General features: G+C 35.9%; 3 protein-coding genes across 3 annotated transcripts; all 3 read right to left on the bottom strand.

Annotated features, from left to right (window-relative positions):
• Positions 1-2,000: 2,000 nt before the first annotated feature.
• LOC125188959 (cytochrome P450 CYP72A219-like) lies at positions 2,001-5,445 on the bottom strand. Its single transcript, XM_048086088.2, has 5 exons — positions 5,126-5,445; positions 3,698-3,915; positions 3,363-3,607; positions 2,817-3,201; positions 2,001-2,684 (listed from the first exon to the last, which is right to left on the bottom strand). Exons 1-5 carry the CDS (start codon positions 5,394-5,396, stop codon positions 2,253-2,255), a joined length of 1,551 nt encoding a protein of 516 aa, XP_047942045.1. The 5' UTR covers positions 5,397-5,445; the 3' UTR covers positions 2,001-2,252.
• Positions 5,446-9,380: 3,935 nt separating this feature from the next.
• Positions 9,381-12,924, bottom strand: LOC125190515 (cytochrome P450 CYP72A219-like). Its single transcript, XM_048087838.2, has 5 exons — positions 12,606-12,924; positions 11,572-11,789; positions 10,599-10,843; positions 10,153-10,534; positions 9,381-9,990 (listed from the first exon to the last, which is right to left on the bottom strand). The coding sequence occupies exons 1-5, from the start codon at positions 12,874-12,876 to the stop codon at positions 9,559-9,561; spliced, it is 1,548 nt and encodes a 515-aa protein (XP_047943795.1). The 5' UTR covers positions 12,877-12,924; the 3' UTR covers positions 9,381-9,558.
• Positions 12,925-17,241: 4,317 nt separating this feature from the next.
• On the bottom strand, positions 17,242-19,673 carry LOC125190681 (cytochrome P450 CYP72A219-like). The gene is made up of 5 exons (XM_048088034.2): positions 19,373-19,673; positions 19,063-19,277; positions 18,538-18,782; positions 17,994-18,378; positions 17,242-17,898 (listed from the first exon to the last, which is right to left on the bottom strand). The coding sequence occupies exons 1-5, from the start codon at positions 19,644-19,646 to the stop codon at positions 17,473-17,475; spliced, it is 1,545 nt and encodes a 514-aa protein (XP_047943991.1). The 5' UTR covers positions 19,647-19,673; the 3' UTR covers positions 17,242-17,472.
• Positions 19,674-19,987: the final 314 nt, after the last annotated feature.

Here is a 19,987-nt window from a genome sequence, read left to right as displayed (position 1 = left end):
AACGAAAAATAATTCCTCTCCCTTGCTTCTAGAACTTCGTTACTCCCCCCGTCCCAGATAATTCGACTCAGTATTACATTTCGGGTCGTCCTACATAATTTTTCCCACTTCATTTTTACCATTTTTGGTAATAGACCTCATATTCCACTAACTCATTTCTACTCACATTTTATTATAAAACTAATACTTTAAAAGTAGGACACACATCCCACCAACTTTTTCAACTCACCATTAGATTTCTTAAAATCCGTTCCGGATCAAAATGTCCCAAATTATCTGAGACAGATGGAGTATTATTTAAGAATTTAGTTTCGTCCAAGAGCATTCACGATGAAGGGTGACAACTAATCGCATTTCTACATCAGCACTATTTTATTTTTATTTTTTATTATTCTTTGCTAATATTTTATCATATAAATTTAATTAAATACCACAATAATATACTCCATCCGTCCCACTTTAGTAGTCCCGGTTGAGTTCGACACGGGTTTTAATAAATACAAAGTTAAGTTAATGAAAAAAGATAGTGGAATGTGGGTCATACTTTTATATATTAGTTTTATAATAAAATGTGAGTGAAAAAAAGTGAGTGGAATGTGGGGCCTATTACCTAATCAGGACTCCTAAAGTGGAACACCTAAAAATAATAAATTGAGATTCTTAAAGTGGGACAGAGAGAGTAATACGCAAATCTTTGTTGTATTACAATTTTGTAAAAAAGAATTTATCGAGAAGCAAACTTAAAATAAAATTGAAATATGCATCGTGGTTAGGTGCCCAAATCTATTTAGTCATATCACGCTGGAGTTAAAGATGGACTTCTTTTTATGTATTGGGCTTAAATTTTGGCTTTTTATTAATTAAAAAATACAATTAATATTTTTGTTTTTAATAATTTTATGTATTTATAAATAAGAATTCTCGGTTTCTAGTTATGGATCATCTTTTATAATTAATGGCTGAAGTCAATTTAATTTGATCTGTATGGAGTAAAAATTGATCTTCTAGAAATTGCACACATGTATGGAGACATAAAAGATAATTTCTTTATTTAGCATGTCTTATAATTCATTTTTCTTATCTAATAAATGGAATTTATTTCATAAATAAGGTTTAATTTCGCGATCTTATTTTCATGTTATGAAAAACCAAAAACCAAAAAACAATATTTTATGAATATCAATATATTTTGATAGGTTTGTGTTAAAATGACAACCCCTCTTGAAGTGACACCGTGACACCGCTTATACATCAATATTATAAACGCTACACAACAATATAACAAACATTACACAACAATCTATAGATTAATGTATAGTGTGTCGGATATTGTTGGACAAGAAAAATTGCTGGATAAAGACCAGCAAATTGCTGGCCGAGTTTTTCAGATTTTTTTTTTGCCACGTGGCAGCTTATTATTCGTCCACATGTACAAATGATTGGCTAGAAATGGTGGTATGGTGTTATTTTAAGGGGTGGTGGCACCCTAACATGCCCCTATTTTGATATAGATAAAAAATATCTTATAAAATTTTAATATCAAATTAGTTAGGTTAATTGGTTAATTAGATTTATAACTAAGTCACTAACTTGGTCAAATAACGTTTGATCGTTAAGTTTATTGAAAAATGTTACTTTTGGACGAAAAATGTTACTTTTGGACCAATTAACCTAGACTGGACTCTTGGTTAAAAAACATATTTTTAGGACCAAAATATAACAAGCTATGTAAAGAATCACAAAGTTTTTTAACCAAGAGTCCAGTCTGGGTTAATATTTCCTTTCAAGATCATTCATCTATGCATCACATACTAAAGCTGCATTTGAAGTTAATTGGTTGCTTTAGGTAAGATATTAATTAAATATTCGAATCCACGAGGCTTCAGTAAGTAGCGGATCTATAACATAATATAAAGGAATTCATTAAATGGAAATGGTTTGTAGTTTGAAGCGAATGAACATGAAGGAGAAAAGTTTTTTTTTTTTTTTCCTTTAATAAGGAATAAAATTAATTTTATCATGTTATTTTAAAATAAAATTCCTAAAACGACGTCATGTTAAGCCCTTTAGCGATCGTTGTAGCTCACCATATGTATTCCATTCCGATTCAATAATTCAAGATTCTTATTCTTGTCCAAGACTCGATATACCAAATCTTATTTGCATTCATTCAGTAAGCGCTCAAGCCAACGAGTAACGGCCTACTTAGCAGCCCGAGTCGAAATCCAAGTTTCCGACTCTGTGCAAACCCTTTATAGTTTGTTAAGAATCAACTGCGCGCCACGTTGAGGTTGCACAGTCACCACTTGGTGAGGCGCATGCGAATACGAAGGCGAAAGCTCAAACGAATAACGCTTCAGAATCATAGCCATCGCTATCTTAGCTTCCAACATAGCAAAGTTCTGCGCGATGCATATCCTTGGGCCCCAACTGAATGGGAAGTAGGCCAGCGCCCCGGCCCCCTGCGCCACCTTGGGCACGCCATCGCTAAACCTCTCCGGATTAAATTCTTTTGCATCCTCGCCCCATATTTTCGGGTCGTGATGCAATAAAATCAAGGGCAGCATAAGCTGCACTCCCCCCGGTATAGTCTCATTCCCTAACTTGACTTCTTTGTGCGTCCTTCGCATGATCATAAACGCAGGAGGGTAGAGTCGTAGCACCTCCTGCAGGATCATGCCTACCTGCACACATTTGCAAAATAACATTTCTTAAAATGGAAATATCAGTCTCTACAGTATTCTCTCTTCACTTAATATACTAAATAGCACTGCATAAAATCTCATGCCAGAAAAGAGGGAGTATTAATTACTTACAATTTTGAGGTTGTTATTCAGTTGTTGATAGTTAGATTCTCCTTCGTTGAAATTTTGCAGAACCTCGTCCCTTGCTCGGGTTTGCCACTCTGTGTACTTGCTCAATATAATCATTGTCCAGACAAGTAGAGACGCGGTTGTCTCATGGCCTGCAAAGTAGAAGAGTTTGCACTCTTCGATGACTTCGTCCATGCTCATTCCGTGCTTAGTTCCATGTTGTTTGATTTCTTTGGAATTGGATTCGAGTAGTAATCCAAGTAAGTCTTCCTTGCTAGCTTCCCCTGCTTCCATTGCCTTGATTCTTCGATTGATTATATCGAGCAGAGACGATTTCACTTGCTTCGCGATCTCTTTCACTCTCTTGTTATTTTTTGTTGGCAAAAATCTGTGCAGAGAGAGGAACAAAAAAACATAACACAAATGTATTGAAATCAAGAAGTTACGACTAACGAAAACCGATGCACAGATTACAGTGCCAGGTTCCAGTGTGTAGGTGAGCCAGATACAAGGATCCGGAAAAAGAAGAAGCGGTTGAAGAAACAGTACCTGTATCCCGGGATGTAAACAGATCGATTTGCTAGCGCAATATGTTGAGCTAATTCTTGCTGTAGTTCAAAAATCTTGCTTCCTTCCAAATAGCTACTCCCGAACGCAGTTCTTGAAATCACATCGCTCGTCAATTTCTGAAGATAAGGCCACACATCCACTTCACAACTTCCTCCATTCCCCACAATCTCATCCCATTTGCTCAACATCTCATCACAGCTCAAGTAGAACGACGGAACCATATGCTGTTTGTTTACATCATAACGAACAAGAATGAAAACGAATGTATTCGACAATATATACCTATTATTCATCATAAAGTGGCAAGATCCTACCTCGAGTTTATTCACATGAAATGCAGGATTGATGAGTCTCCTATGCTTGGCCCATCTATCCGTTTCTAGCGTTACTAGCCCTTTACTCATCAGCCTAACAAAGGGGCGACCGGGAAGCTTTTGAAACACGATACTCTTCGACAGAACTTCTCTTACAAGTTCCGGGTTCATCACAACAATTGCAGGATTTGGTCCGAACCATACAAAGCATTTCTCCCCTGCAGTTTCAATATTTAGCCACCAGGTTCGTCGGCTAAATGTTACGGATCAAATAAGAGAATTCATCACAAAGACTAGTCTATCAGGAGAAAAACTCGTCAACAAGTTAAACAGCAAAATGTTTCGGATCAAACAATAGAACTCATCCCGAAAACTAGTCCATCACGAGAAAAAGCTCGCCACCAAGTCATAAGCAGAATGTTACAAATCAAACACGAGAATTCATCCTAAAAACTAGTCTATGAGGAGAAAAAGCTCGCCATCAAGTTAGAAACAAAATCTTACAAATCAAACAACAAGAATTCATCCCAAAAACTAGTTCACGAGGAGAAAAAGTTTCCTCCAATTTAATACGCCAAATGTTACGGATCAAACAAGAGAATTCATTCCAAAAATCTATTAGGAGAAAAAGCTTGCCACCAAGTTCATAGGCAGAATGTTCCGAATCAAACAAGAGAATATAAATTCAACCCAAAGACTAGTCCACCAAGAGAAAAATCTTGCCACAGATCAAATAAGTGAACTAATCCCAAAAAACTAGCCTATTCAGACCAAACAAAAGAAATCATCCCGTAGACTAATCTATCGGGAGAAAAAGCATGCCGGATCAAATAAGTGAACTAATCCCAAAAAAAAAACTAGTCTTTTAGTCTATTCAGACCAAACAAGAGAACTCGTACCATAGACTAGTCTATCAAGAGAAAAAAAACCTTGCCAATGATCAAATAAGTGAACTAATCCCAAAAAAAACTAGTCTTTTAGTCTATTCAGACCAAACAAGAGAACTCGTACCATAGACTAGTTTATCAAGAGAAAAAAAACCTTGCCAATGATCAAATAAGTGAATTAATCCCAAAAAAACTAGTCTTTTAGTCTATTCAGACCAAACAAGAGAACTCGTACCATAGACTAGTTTATCAAGAGAAAAAAAACCTTGCCAATGATCAAATAAGTGAACTAATCCCAAAAAAACTAGTCTTTTAGTCTATTCAGACCAAACAAGAGAACTCGTACCATAGACTAGTCTATCAAGAGAAAAAGCTTGCCAGTGATCAAATAAGTGAACTAATCCCGAAAAACTAGTCTGTCAGGAACAAAAGCCTATTCGTACCAAACACGAAAACTCATCACAAAAGACTAATTAATAACACGAAAGTTTCTAACAATCAGATAAACTAATTGATAAAGATTGAGATCAAAGTGCAGTACCATATTTGTTGAGAGCAAAATGGAAGATGGGGATGATTCTATTGGAGAAATCATGGGAAAAACTGATGGGCTTTGAGGTGGCTTCTTTGGTCATTTGTCTCATGTCTTTCATGTCTCCGAACAAAATCCGGTAAGAGTTTCCGGTGAAGCCCTGCTGCCGGAGGCGTTTCTCGAGGCTTCTTGGTGTGAACCATACCCAGTTCAGGATCTTGGAGACGTATATGAATATGACAATGGCGGAGAGTGTGTGGAAGAAGGTGAAGAAGTCCATTTTTGGTTTGAACAGTGCACACTGATTGTGTGAGCTTTGTAAATGACGAGGGAAGAAAATGACAATATTGAGTTCATGGAATCTTTAGTTGAGTTAGGAAAAGTCCTATTTTTATTTCGGTGATGATAGGGACATGTGAATTGGGACTTGCCTATAATATAATTAGCATTTAGATTTATTCGATTTCTAGCTTATTTCATTTAGATATATAAAATTCAGATACGGTTGAATTTGATTTGAGTGAAGCCATTTCCAAAGTTGTCATCGTCCCGTGATGTAAATCGTCGTTTATTAGCCTCTTCGTCTCCAAGAAATAGAAATATTTGAAACAATACTGATTTTAATATAAAATTGATAAAAATAAGAGAGGTATAAAAAAAATTGTATAGTAAAAATGTGTCCAACTCGTTAAAGAGAAAGAAATTAAAAAAAAAATTCTATTTTTAAAAGACGGACCAATTTCTATTATTAAAAATATAGGAGTTTTAAACTTGGTGTTATCTTCATTTGAATTATTTTGTAGTACATTTGACTTCATTGAATTATTTTGTACTCCGTCCCTCATTAAAAGTCATACTTTTTTATTTTAATCCGTCCTTAATTAAGAGTCACACTTCATTTTTACCATAAATAGTAAGTAGGTTCCACATTCCACTAACTCAATTCACTCACATTTTATTATAAAACTAATATAAAAAATGGGTCCCACAATCTACTAACTTTTTCAACTAACTTTTCTTTATATTTCTTAAAACCCGTGTCCAATCAAAGTATGACTCCTAATTGGGAACGGAGGGAGTATACATTATTTGACTTCATGTGCTTGGTAATGTTGAAAAATGTGATAAGAATATAACAAACTCACTAGATACTATGACATTCATGACGTAATACATTTTGTACTTTTATATTTTGTCAATATTTTTGTTTGACATATTAAATGAGTACAATGTGTACACGTTGCATACATATAATATATAGGGAGCATATATGGTAATTGTAAATAAGGGTGCACTATGGTACATAAGTGAAATTCTGTCAAAGTTCAAAGTAAATTTCAGCCCTTGCATTCATAGATTGGATGGTTCTGATCAGAGGTGGACGCATGATATTTCAATGGGGGTCCAAAAATAATTTGTAATAAAATTAGAAAAATATAAAATTAAATAATAATGTTTAGATATTAAAGTCAAAACCAAACATATCATAACGTTTCTCTTCTATTCTTCATCTTCTGGAATCGCTGCATAAGATAACGAAGGGAAACAGTCGTTGCATTTAATCTGCAGCGATAATCAAGCTTCGATTGTGTTGACTGCTTTAATAGAGAGGCTTCAATGTGCTGAGCTTGATTCATCAGATCCTGACATGCTAATGTACACCTATTATGATCACTTGTATGATTTCCAACATGATCTCTTAATCTTTCGTTTTTACAACATTATATAATTAAATAAAATGCTCAATATGACAATCACAAACAAACAAAATAAATGTTATTCTATATCTAGAACTAGAATATATATATAATATAAAGCTCAAAGTCTTAAACACCTAATTTTCAGAATACAAAACAATATGAATAGACAATATTGAAAGTGAACTTCAGAATATGGAATTGCCTTAGTGCCGTAATTTTAGAGATGGAGAAGCAATATTAAACTATGTATTGGATGATTAATGAAAAGATGGAGAATGGTAGCGACGGGAGTGAATATTGGCTGAGAAGATGGGATTTGGGATATTAATCGTCTAGCTTTAACTCTAATTTAATATAAAATAATATTTAATTTAATTATAATATAAAATTACTAAAATACCCCTAGAATTTTTTTAAAATAATGGGGGTTCCATGGCCCCATGGCACTTCTTTTGTCCGCCTCTGGTTCTGATAATAATATCCGAGCCACATTATTACAACATTATTACAGTAACGTTATATTATTAGTTAAGCTACATTATTTGATTACACAATCAACATTATTCAACTAAAGTGTGTTACATTATTAGCCGAGTTACATTATTAGACTACACAATCTACATTATTAGATGATATGTGTCATTAATTTAACGGTTACATCACAAGATCCAATGACTGAAATTTACTTTGATTTTTGACAGAATTTCACTTATTGACCTGATCACATTAATACTCTTTCCATCGCACTTTAGCCGTCCCAATAGTACTCCCTCCATCTACATTTTGCTCCGTAAATTTTCAGTTCAGCACCTCTAATCATTCAATTTTTATTAATTTAGTCTTCAAAGGCATTCATTTGAGGGCTTAAAGACCAATTCTGAAAAAATTTAAAAATAATAAAAGAAGAAAAACCAAGGAAAATCATTTTTGTCTTGTGTCCGACCCCTGAATAGAATTGTACTCAAATGAAAACGCATAACAACAAATAACTTAATCGTGTCCATCCATTTTTTTTTCGGATCAACGGCTAGCATACTGCCTGCTTAAATTTCAGATTATACTAATGACAAGGGTAGATTCGTCATTCAATATCGATCCATTATGGGAATTCCTATTTTATCACCTAGGGTCTTATTCTAATGCTTATAGCACCGTAATCCAAAATCAAGACTAAATCTCCACCCTGGATTTTAAAACGAGTGGATGAGATTAAAGCTCACAAATCTCAATAAGTAGTAGACAAAATATCAACAAAAGGGTAAAATCGTCATTATGTTATCATATGATAATTTTCGTGGGTGTTTTTTTATATCAACATTGTGTATTACAAATATCAACAATATGATATAAGAATATCAACATTAGTACAAGAAAATATCAACACATATTTATTGAGATTTTTCCATGGTTTTATTGAGATTTTTTGATGTATTTGTTGATAAAAACCTGGGTATCAACATTTACGAAAACTAAAATAAAAAATATCAAATTTCATCATCCGAACGTCGTCGGAACATATGCAATTGAGATCTCGTTGGAATCCTTATTAAATTATCTTTAATTTGATATATTTTTTGCAAAAAAATAATTTAAATTGAGAGAGTTACGTAAATTTAAAGATTTGAGATGATTTTGAGGAGATAGAAAGTAGTTAGTTATAATTACTACATATAGGATTTGACATTAATACCCTTTTAATTTAATTAATAATTATTTAAATTTAAAATATATTACACTTGGCATTATACTAACCACAAGATCTTCTAATCTAATGGTTGAAAATTGGTCTCAATTTGAGACCGGTAATTAGTTAGCAATTGATTACATCCCTCGTCACCTATACATATTGTATTATTGTGTGATATATATTTGTTTTTACACGATCATTTTTCTAAATTTGATAGAATTCGCTTGTTTTATCATTTTTTCATTCCCCATACACAAAATTAATTTGTGGTTATATGATACTCCCTCCGTCCGTGAAATGTTGTCCAATTTTGCCATTTTATCCATCTGTGAAAAGTTGTTCACTTTATTTTTTTTTATTTTTCTATTTTTGGTAAATGATCTCACTTTCCAGTTTCCACCAACTCTTTACATTCATATTCTATTATAAAACTAATATATAAACCCTCGTTCCACTAACTTTTTTTCACATTTCTTAAAACTCGTGCCGAGTCAAACTTGGACAATATTTCATGGACAAAAGAAGTATCAATTATCAAGTCATACTTCCAATCGGGTTACTGTATTTTGCAAACTGGAGTAGACGACATGGATTTGCTATCTCCTCTACATTATTCTCTCTCTTATTTTATTTTTCCTCCATTTTAATTATTTATTATAATTTTTTCAAAACACGTAAAAAAAGAAATGTATCACTTTGGCTGGGACGGATGGAGTAGTTAATTGGTCGTACGTATAAGATTATGAACATGCTTTATTCTTATTTTTCCGTTAATTGATAGTATAGTATTGACGATTTTACGTAAGTAAGTAAGTAAAAAGTTTTGAGGCTATATATTATCCTGTGACTTAGTAGTTAGTACCTTGTGTTATTCCAATAGCTTCAACTGAAATCACATTTCACCATCAAAGAAACCTATACTTATGTCATTTCGGATACTCTTTATTCGATCAAGCAAGATGTGAAAAAAAGATGACATTTGGCTAAAGGTTCGACGTTCTTCCACGAACAAACTTAAAAAGAATAAGAAAAGTCTGGGTGTACCCAGACTTTTCTTATAGTTTGTTAAGAACCAAATGCGCGCCGAGTTGAGGTTGTAAACCCACCATGTAGTGAGGTGCATGCGAATACGAAGACGAAAGCTCAAAGGAATAACGCTTCAGAATCATAGTCAACGCTATTTTAGCTTCTAGCATAGCAAAGTTCTGCCCGATGCATATCCTTGGACCGCATCCGAACGGGAAGTAGGCCAGTTGCCCTGCCCCCTGCCCCGCATTGGACACACCTTCTCTAAACCTCTCCGGATTGAATTCATTTGCATCCTCGCCCCAAAATTTAACGTCGTGATGCAATAATATCAAGGGCAGCATAAGCTGCACTCCTTCCGGTACACTCACATTCCCTAACCTAACTTCCTTGATCGTCCTTCGCATGACCATAAACGCAGGAGGGTAGAGTCGTAGCACCTCGTGCAGGATCATGTCAACCTGCACACATTCGCAAAATAAGTTATTCCAACAACATTAGGTCAAATTAAAGCATAGTACTCCTTAATTATGTCACGGTCAAAGTGTCACGGTCAAAGTGTCACTATGTACTTTATTCTCTCTCCACTTAACATACTAAAAAACACTGCATATATAACTTACAATTTTGAGGCAATTCACTTGTTGATGATCAAATTCTGCATTGTTGAAAACTTGCATAACCTCGTCCCTCGCCCGAGTCTGCCACTCTGCGTGCTTGCTCAATAGAACCATTGACCAGACGAGCAGAGTCGCGGTTGTCTCGTGGCCTGCAAAGTAGAAGAGTTTGCATTCTTCGATGACTTCGTCCATGCTCATTCCGTGCTTAGTTCCATGTTGTTTGATTTCTTTGGAATTGGATTCGAGTAGTAATCCGAGTAAGTCTTCCTTGCTAGCTTCCCCTGCTTCCATTGCTCTCATTCTTCGACTGATTATGCCGAGCAGGGACGAGTTCACTGCCTTCGCGATCTCCTTCGCTCTCTTGTTCATTTTTGTTGGTAAAAACCTGCCCAATGAGAGGAACAAAAACATAAGACAGAGAAATCAAGAAGAGGCTGAAGATACAGCACCTGTATCCCGGGATGTTAACAGATCGATTCGCTGCGACAACATGTTGAGATAATTCACGTTGTAGTTCAAAGATCCTTCTTCCTTCGAGATAGTTACTCCCGAACGCAGTTCTTGAAATCGCATCACCCGTCATTGTCTGAAGATGAGGCCACCCATCCACTACACAACTTCCTTCATTTCCCACAATCTCATCCCATTTGCTCAACATCTCATTACAGCTCAAGTAGAAAGATGGAACCATATGCTGTTTTTTTATCAACAAGAATATTCATAAATATATATACTTACTATGGGGAGTGATCAATTGCTAACTCATCCCTTAGTTGCTAACTATAACTAATTTAAGACCATAAGATTTTAGAAATCTTGTGGTCTACAATTTGCCATGCGTAATTTTGTTTTTCATTTTTTAATATTAAAAAGATAATAGCAATTATCAAATTTAGGGTTTAGAAATATAATGTCAATACAGTGTATGAAATACATCAAACACGAAGACATGATAATGTCAACACAATTTCATATTGACATTTTACAAGCATAATATTGACATATTATGTAAGGTGTATTGACATAAATCTGTTCGTAAATAATACGAAAATTCAAAAAAAAAATTCAAATTTTTTTCAAATTTTGACGTCGGAACATATGCATGTAGTATATCATTGGAATCCTTATAAAATTATCTTTAATTTGTTATAATATATGAATTTAAAGTTTTAGGATTTCTTTTAAAAGTTAGTTATAACTAAATTTACATTAATACCCCTATTGATTTTTATTAGAATTAATCCTATAGCCTTATTGACGTTTTTTGTTGATCGTATTGACATTTCGTGGTTGATGATATAAGCCTTTAATTTGAATATCTAATGGCTATTATTGAGTTGTAGTTAACAATTAAGCATTGAGTTAGCAATATAACACTCCCCTATACTATATATAAAGTGGAGTAGCAAGATCCTTTCCTACCTGGAGTTTATGAAGATGAAATGCAGGATTGAGGAGTCTCCTATGCTTGGCCCATCTATCCGTTTCGAGCGTTACTAGTCCTTTCGTCATCAGTCTAGCGAAGGGACGACCGGGAAGCTTGGGAAATACATTCATCTTTGACAAAACTTCTCTTACATTTTCTGGGTTCATCACAACGATAGCTGGGCGTGGTCCGAACCATACAAAGCAATTCTCACCTACAATTTCAATATTTTGCAAACCAAGTCAATAAGATTAAAAATTACGGATCAAACAAGAGAAATTCATCTCAAAGACTAGTCTGTTTGAAGAAAGAGCTTGACACGGATCAAATAGGTGAATTAATCCCAAAATACTAATATAGGGGGAAAAATACCAAAATACTAAAATACCGCTCTTACCGTACTGAGAAAATACCGAAAATATTCGGTATAACGAAATTTACGGTACAGTCTCATACCGTACCAAAAAACTTTTGGTATGGCAACGGTATCAATTTTCGTATACCATGGTATACCGAACATTCGGTATACCGCATGCATACCGAAAAATCGGTATATGTTGAAATATTATATTATATTTATATATAAAATAGAACTAAAAAGAAAAATCTCCGAAAATCCTACTTTTCTTTACATATTTTGCGTATAAAATAGATTTTTTTGCATAACAGTAATACGGTATACCATACTGTACTTCAGTATACCGCAATAACGATATGATATCGGTATGACATTTGTTTTCGGTACGATATGCGGTATGGCGTTCTGATACGGTATACCGTACCGACCCACTCTAGTCATGGATCAAATAAGTGAACTAGTAATAATGAAAAACGTCAATCGGGATTTAAAAAAAAAAAAAAAACTTAATTATTCTGACCAAACACGAAAACTTATCATAGAAGACTAGTTTATCACAAATACCTCACATCTGTTGCTTTCACTTTGCAATGGAGTTTGTTAAGACAGAAAATGCCTATAACAATCAGATGAATTAACCGAATCATATTGAGATTAAATTGCGTTAATTACCATATTTGTTGAGAGCAAAATGGAAGATGGGCATGATTCTGTGGGTGAAATCATGGGTGAAATTGATGGGTTTTGAGGTAGCTTCTTTCCCCATCTGTCTCATGTCTTCCGTATCTCCGAACCAAACCCGGTAAGAGTTTCCGGTGAAGCCCTGCTGCCGGAGGCGCTTCTCGAGGTTTCTCGGTGTGAACCACACCCAATTCAAGAGTTTGGAGACGTATATGCATACTACAATAGTGGAGATTGTTTGCAAGCAGGTGAAGAAATCCATTTCAGTTTGATGAGATCACACTAATTGCATGCATGAGCTTTATAGAGCCAAGGACAATAATGAGTTCATGGAATTTTTTGGAACATGAGAAAAATGTAGCAATTTGATTTCATTGATGATTAGGACATATCAATTGTTCACTTACCCCTAATTTAAGGTGAGTTTTAAGAAATATAGTAAAAATATATATTAGTTTTGTTGTAAAATATGAGTTAGGTAAGGTTAGTGGAACGTCGGGTTTCATTACCAAAAATAGTGAAAAATAAACGAGAAGTTTATCGGTGGATGGACGAAAGCAAAATGTGAAGTTTATTGGTGGACGGAAGTAGTTACTTCGTTTACATATTTAAAATTAAACTATGGCGGAATTTGATTTGAGTGTACTAAAAGAAAATGATACTGACTCCTACTCCCTCCTCCGTCTGTCATTTATAATCTCATTTTTACTCGGCATGAATTTTAAAAAATTGTTTGACTTTATGAAAAAAATGAGAAAATGAGTTTGTAGAATGTGGACTCCATCTTTTATATATTAATTGTATAATAAAATATGAGTGAAGTAATTTAGTTGAATGGTGAGTCTACTTACCTAAAATGGTATAGACCATAAGTAAATTAGACTTTAATTGGACAACCTATAATAGCAAAATGGGGCTATAAATAGCAAATAGGGGGTATTAATTTATATATTAAGATATACTGTCATTATTAGTACTACTATTTAAAATGTTAAGATGAGATTGAAATTTATGATTTTTAGTTTGGGGCTGCTAGTGAGCAAAAATTTCAAAGAAACATTGATTAATATTAGAATTTTGAAAATAGCAGTGGTACCATCATATAGAAAATAATTAATGCAATGAATGAAGCACCTAATTTAGTTTGAGAATTTTCCTATTTAAGGGTATAGACTTGTGAGAAATCTAGTCTAATATAATTAGATTTACTTTCGGTAACTAGATATATTAGACTTTAGCTTGAGATATTAATATGAGTATTAATACAAACTCTCAGAGCATCCACGATAAGGACGTCTGGCAATAGCCTAGCCAAAAACTTCTTCTGCCATATTATTATGTCCTTCCCACGGTCTAGTCACTGTCCTAGCCAAGCAACAGCCTAGCCAAAATAAACTTTTTTTAAAAATAACATAAAAAACAACAACGAAATATAAATTGGGGAAAAACATAGTTTAACTAATTTAATTTGCAAACGTTCGTTATATTACAATATTGGGAAAACAAACATTCAAACAAAATACAAACGATATCAATGTGCAATCCTACGTGCCCATAACTATTCAATTATATCGTGCTGGAGTCAAATATGGGCTTCTTGCTAGCGCATATCAGCAAATGCTTGGACCCTTTCGGCGTCGCCCCCGGGGTATACCCATTCGTACAGGGACGGTGCCCACACCGTGAATTGGTCCGGCACCATCTTTATTAGCCCAATCAGTGAGTTCTGGGCCTTCATTGTCGACTATCATGTTATGCATGATGATACATGCGTACATGATATCAGTAATTTAGTCAGTATACCACAGGCGTGTTGGACCCTTCACCGCAGCCCATCGCACTCCACATCCTTGTGTGCAACCTCTTGTCATTGCGCTAAGTAAATCTTCTTTGGATCTGTTGGACATCTGATTGTCTTCACAAATACGAGCCACGTGGTGTATATCCCATCAGCCAAATAGTAGCCCATATCGTGTTGGTTGCCGTTGGCGACGAAACTGATGGTTGGACCCACGCCAAGGCACTGCTCGTTGAAAAGGGACGACGACTGTAAGACGTTGATGTCGTTGTTCGACCCGACAACCCCAAAATACTCATGCCAAATCGACAGTTGATAGTCATCTACGGATTCTAGGATCATCGTAGGATTCTTGCCTTTAAAGCCGGTCGTGTAAGCAACGGGGCAGTTCTTCCACTCCCAATGCGTACAATCTATGTTGCCCAACATTCCGGGAAAACCGTGCACCCTCCCGTGCAAATTCATCAGACCTTAGCAATCGAGAGGGGTAGGCTTTCAAAGATACGTATCCCCAAATATGTGGATGACGCCCCGACGAAAATTCATCAGACATTCGCGGGAAATCGTTTCACCGATGTGAAGGTACTCGTCGAACATGTCGGTCGCGCCTCCATAGGCCAACTTCCTAATTGCAGCGGTGCACTCTTGTATCGGCGATAGCCCGGGTCTGCCGCTCGCATCCTCTCTGAACCGGAAATACTCGTAACGGGCCTCGAACGCCGACACGATATGCAGAAAGAGCGGTCGGTGCATTCTAAAATGCAGACAGAAAAACGTCTCCCCCACCGCGGCTCCTCAGCAAAGTAGTCGTCAAACAACCATTGGTGGGCAACGACGTGGTCCCGAGCGACTGTACGTCGATGGTGGATCGGGCGAGGGACCGTCGGCTGTATCTGTTGCTGCACGCGTTGTTGCACCAACCAATCTACCTCAGCAAACGTCCGGTCCACAACTCGTCGTTGATCCGCTGCATTGGATCATCAACACCATCATGAGCCATTTTATCGAGAGAGAATGAGAGAGGAGGATAAGATACTCGTTAAAACATGTGGTGTGAATATAATGAAGTGCAACGAATCGTATATATAGAGTTGAAAAAAAATTAAATTTAGGGCGTTAGCCGATCGCTCACCGATCGCTATAGGTGGCGAGTGATCGGCTAAAGCTGGAAGTCCGCGCCCGACCTCTCGTCCGTCCCGTTAGCCGATTGCCATAGTGTTCAATATATACGCAAACTTGTTCTTATTCCATACTCTATATTGTAATCGTTTTTTTAGTAGATGATGAAGATTACAAGCTCGAAGCTAAATTGAAGCCGATGATCCAATCGAAGCTTCAAAAATTATTGACGTAGAAAATGTCATTCAAATGTTTAGAATGAAATGGAATCCTCATTCCATTCCATAATACCAAGAAGTTCCTAAGTCTTTCCTCAAACTTGGCCAACTCCGAGGTGGGGCCGCCCTCTCGGCTGCCACACTGCCCTCTGCTGCTGAGTAAGCCGATCGTACAGCCCCCGGAGACCAGAGGTTAGTATTCCTCTTTCTTTTCATTGTCAGTTTTGTTCTCAAGGTCGGGCAGGATTATTGTTTAAGATTCGTTTATTCAAGGTGCTAAAAAAAACTTAATCTTGAGGCTACTGTCTGTGACTTGGCACCCTTGTGTTATTCCAATTGCTTCAATTGAGATCTCATTTCATTATTCGGATACACTTTATTCGATCAAGCAAGATGTGAAAATAAACAAGGCCTCTGTTTTCGTCCTTCGCATAAACATTAACGTAGGAGGGTAGAGTCGTAGCACCTCGTGCGGGATCATGCCTACCTGCACACTAATTGCAAAACAAGTTATTCCAACAACATTAAAGTAAATAAATACATACTGTGCACTTTATTCTCTCTTCACTTATAAAAGCTAATGCCGAAAAAGAAATTCTTTGAATTGAATGGGACGGAGAGAGTATTACTTACAATTTTGAGGTTGTTATTCATTTGTTGATAATCAGATTCTCCTTGGTGTGAACCATACCCACTTCAAGAGTTTAGAGACGTAGATACATACTACAATGGCAGATGAACAAATCCATTTTTAGTTTGAACAGATCACACTAATGATTGTATGAGCTTTGTAGATGATGACAATTACTAACAATTTATGCGAGTGCTTGTTATTAAATTTGAAATTATTTGGCTTAGAGACATAATGACTATGCCATGATACCCTTATGGCATTTTGCCATAAATATAATTTATATCTTGAATAATATATCCTTTATAAAGTAATTATGGATAATTCTAATTTACAGAATTTTAATGTGAAGAAAATTAATGGAACTTTTATTTGTATTTGTTGATATTTTTACTAAACATAGTACTAAATGAGTATCATTGGGGTGAGATTAAAAAATAATAGCAAAAATTGTGAATTTTTACATTTTTGTCAATTCAATAATCAAATATTTTGATTTATGACTTAACAAGAATCGATGACAATAGATCAAGAGGTAGAATTAATAATTCACACAGATTGTTTATTTTCAAATGGCCTATTGACTTTCTTCGTTTGTTATTTGATGCACTAATTAGGGATTTGGAATGTTTATAGAATTTTTTAATTTGCTTAAAACAATTTTTTTTAAAAAGATGTCGGCCATTTGTAATTTTTTAATTTGCTTAAAACAAAATACTTTCAAAAAGTGGTCGGCCATTTTTAATATAACATACTTGTAGATTTGCTTTTTTTTTTTTTTTAATTATAATTCTAGGATTTGGATCTTCTGTCGTGAAAAGAAGCACAACGACTGCCAAGAATGTTGTTCCTTACATATCATTATTTTATAAAAAAAGAAATTTATATTAATGTGAATCTTACGTAGCTACAATAGTTGAAAAGTGCACTACAAATCCTTACAATAAGAATGCTTCATATCCATTTTCTACTACATGAACTTGGAAATGTTTACTTAATAGTACTAAGAAAAGTACTAATACTTATGAAATATTTTTGTGTTAAAAGGAAATCAAATAAATATTTTTGTACCTAACTTTCATAAATCTAACACTACAATCTGCGCAGAACTAAGTGTGCGCCATGTTGTGGTTGAAGAAATAGCACCGAGGTAGGTGCATGCGAATACGAGGGCGAAAGCTCGAACGAGTAACGTTGCAACATCATCGCTAGGGCCATTTTAGCTTCTAAAATAGCGAAGTTCTGCCCGATGCACATCCGAGGCCCCCACCCGAAAGGGAAGTACGTGAGCCGCCCACCCGTTGCCTTCAAAACTCCCTCACTAAACCGCTCCGGCTTGAACTCCTTCGCGTCATCGCCCCATATTCCCCGGTCGTGGTGCACCTCTAGTGACGGGAGTATGAGGTTCACTCCGGCCGGGACCCTCCAATCCCCTATCACGGTTTCCTTGTGTGTTTTCCGAACAACCATAAACACCGGAGTGTAAAGCCTCAAAACCTCATCAAGAATCATTGTTACCTACACAAAATTCACACCAGAGTTATGTCAGTTCTCTCTTTACACCGATGAGAAATATTTAATATTTCTATTTAGCATCATTTGCCAATACTTACAACTTTGAGGCCATTTAGCCCTTCAAAATCCGGCTGTCGTCCGCCTACAAAGGCGCCACGAATCTCCTCCCTTGCGCGGGCCTGCCAATCCGAGTGCTTGCTAAGTAGGATCATCGTCCACACGAGCAAGGCCGAGGTTGTCTCCTGCCCGGCAATGTAGAAAAGCTTGCACTCTTCAACCACATCTTGCAAACTCATCCCAAACTTGTTACCATTTTGTTGCATTTCCTTGAAATTGGACTCAAGCAACATGTCCAATAAGTTATCAGTGATGGCTTCCCCTGCTTCAATTGCTTTCATTCTTTTATTGATCAGATCAAGCAAGAGCGACTCGACTTCATTCCTGATGTGGCTCATCCTTCTGTTCGTCCTCGTTGGCAAATACCTGCGGTTCAAATGCACAAACAACGCATGAGAGATGCTCGTCTTTGTTTACAGACCAAAAAAGAGAACTCATCCAAACACTGTCTTACCTAAAGAAAAAGCTCGTTTAACTCATCTCAAAATACTAGCCTATTAAGAATCGAGGCTGAGAGACTAGTACCTGAATCCGGGGATGAAAAATGAAATAGTCGACTTGAGGAGAAGGCCGGCTAGCTCTTTCTGAAGCTCGAATATCTTCCTTCCTTGTTCGTAGCTACTGCCAAACGCAGTGCGTGAAATAGCATCGCTCGTTAAGGTTTCAAGAGAAGGCCATATATCTAACTCGAACGCTCCATCGCTCGGTACCATCTTCTCCCATTCACTCAACATGTCACAACAGCTCATGTAAAATGATGTAGGCATTTTCTGCATTAATAGTTTTACCTTCAAAAAAGTGTTGATAGAAAGAAAAAACGAGTAAAGTTCATTTTTGGCCCTTTATTTCGTGTCGTTCGTATCTTGTACAACATGATTAAATTGATCTTTTTAGTGCTGACTGTTAACTTTTCACAACGAAAGATTGACTTGAATAATACTACAAGACTCATAAGACACGAACATAATGTTTGAGACTTAAATAAAATAATAAATCATACGTAAAGGACCAAAAATGGACTTTAGTCTAAAATACGCAGCAAAAGACCACCTTAATTTTTTCAAGATGAAATGCCGGATTGATCAATCTCCTATGCTTAGCCCATTTATCGCCCTCGTAGCTGACTAATCCTCTCGCCAAGGTCTCGCCTGCCGGATTACTCGGCTTCCGGAAGACTAGAGGTTTCGACATAATCTCTCGGATCTTGTCGTGATCCCATATAAACACGGTAGGATCAGTTCCAAACCAAACTAAAGAGTTCTTACCTGAAATTTTAACATCAAGTCAATATATATATCAATATAACATCGTCGAATTTTCAGTATTTTATGCGAATCGTTATGCAGAAGCCCATATGTACCGTGGTTAGCGAGGGTTTTGTGCACGAAGGGCATGATCCGAGGAAGGAAATCATCGGAGAAGGAGATGGGCTTTGAGAGTGCCTCTTTCTCCATCTTTGTGATCTCGTTCAAGTCTCCGAGCAAGAATTTGTAAGGATTGCCGATGAAGCCTTGCTGCCGGAGGGATTTTTCGAGCTTTTTCGGGGTAAACCATGCCCAGTTGAGGAACTTCCATGCATATATTGATGACACGACAATACAAGGAATTGCTAGTAAAATGTAGAGTGGAATCATTGTTTTTTTTTTTTAACTTTGTGTAGAAAGTTGTGAAAATTTTAGTGGAATGAAAAAATGGAGCCATCGTTGTTATATGAGTGGGAGAGTTTGAATTTTCGTTGCTATGTTAGTCGACAAAGAAGAATTGACGAAGAAAATTCAGAGATTAAGAATAGCAAAATTAACTTGAGCATTAAGGCTCTAGAAATGACGTGACATATAGATATGGTCATAGCAAAATTGGAATTTTATGGAATTCGTAAAATTAATGTTGTCAATAATTAAAAAAAATGCAAGGTATTACAATAACCTAAATGTATAAAATAAAATAAAATAATGATAACCTGAACTAGACTAGA

Source organism: Salvia hispanica, chromosome 5 (genome assembly GCF_029641045.1).
Source record: "Salvia hispanica isolate PSC_SH4W2 chromosome 5, Shi_PSC_v1, whole genome shotgun sequence".
Taxonomy (NCBI): Eukaryota; Viridiplantae; Streptophyta; class Magnoliopsida; order Lamiales; family Lamiaceae; genus Salvia; species Salvia hispanica.
This window is presented reverse-complemented; position numbering and strand designations above follow the sequence as displayed.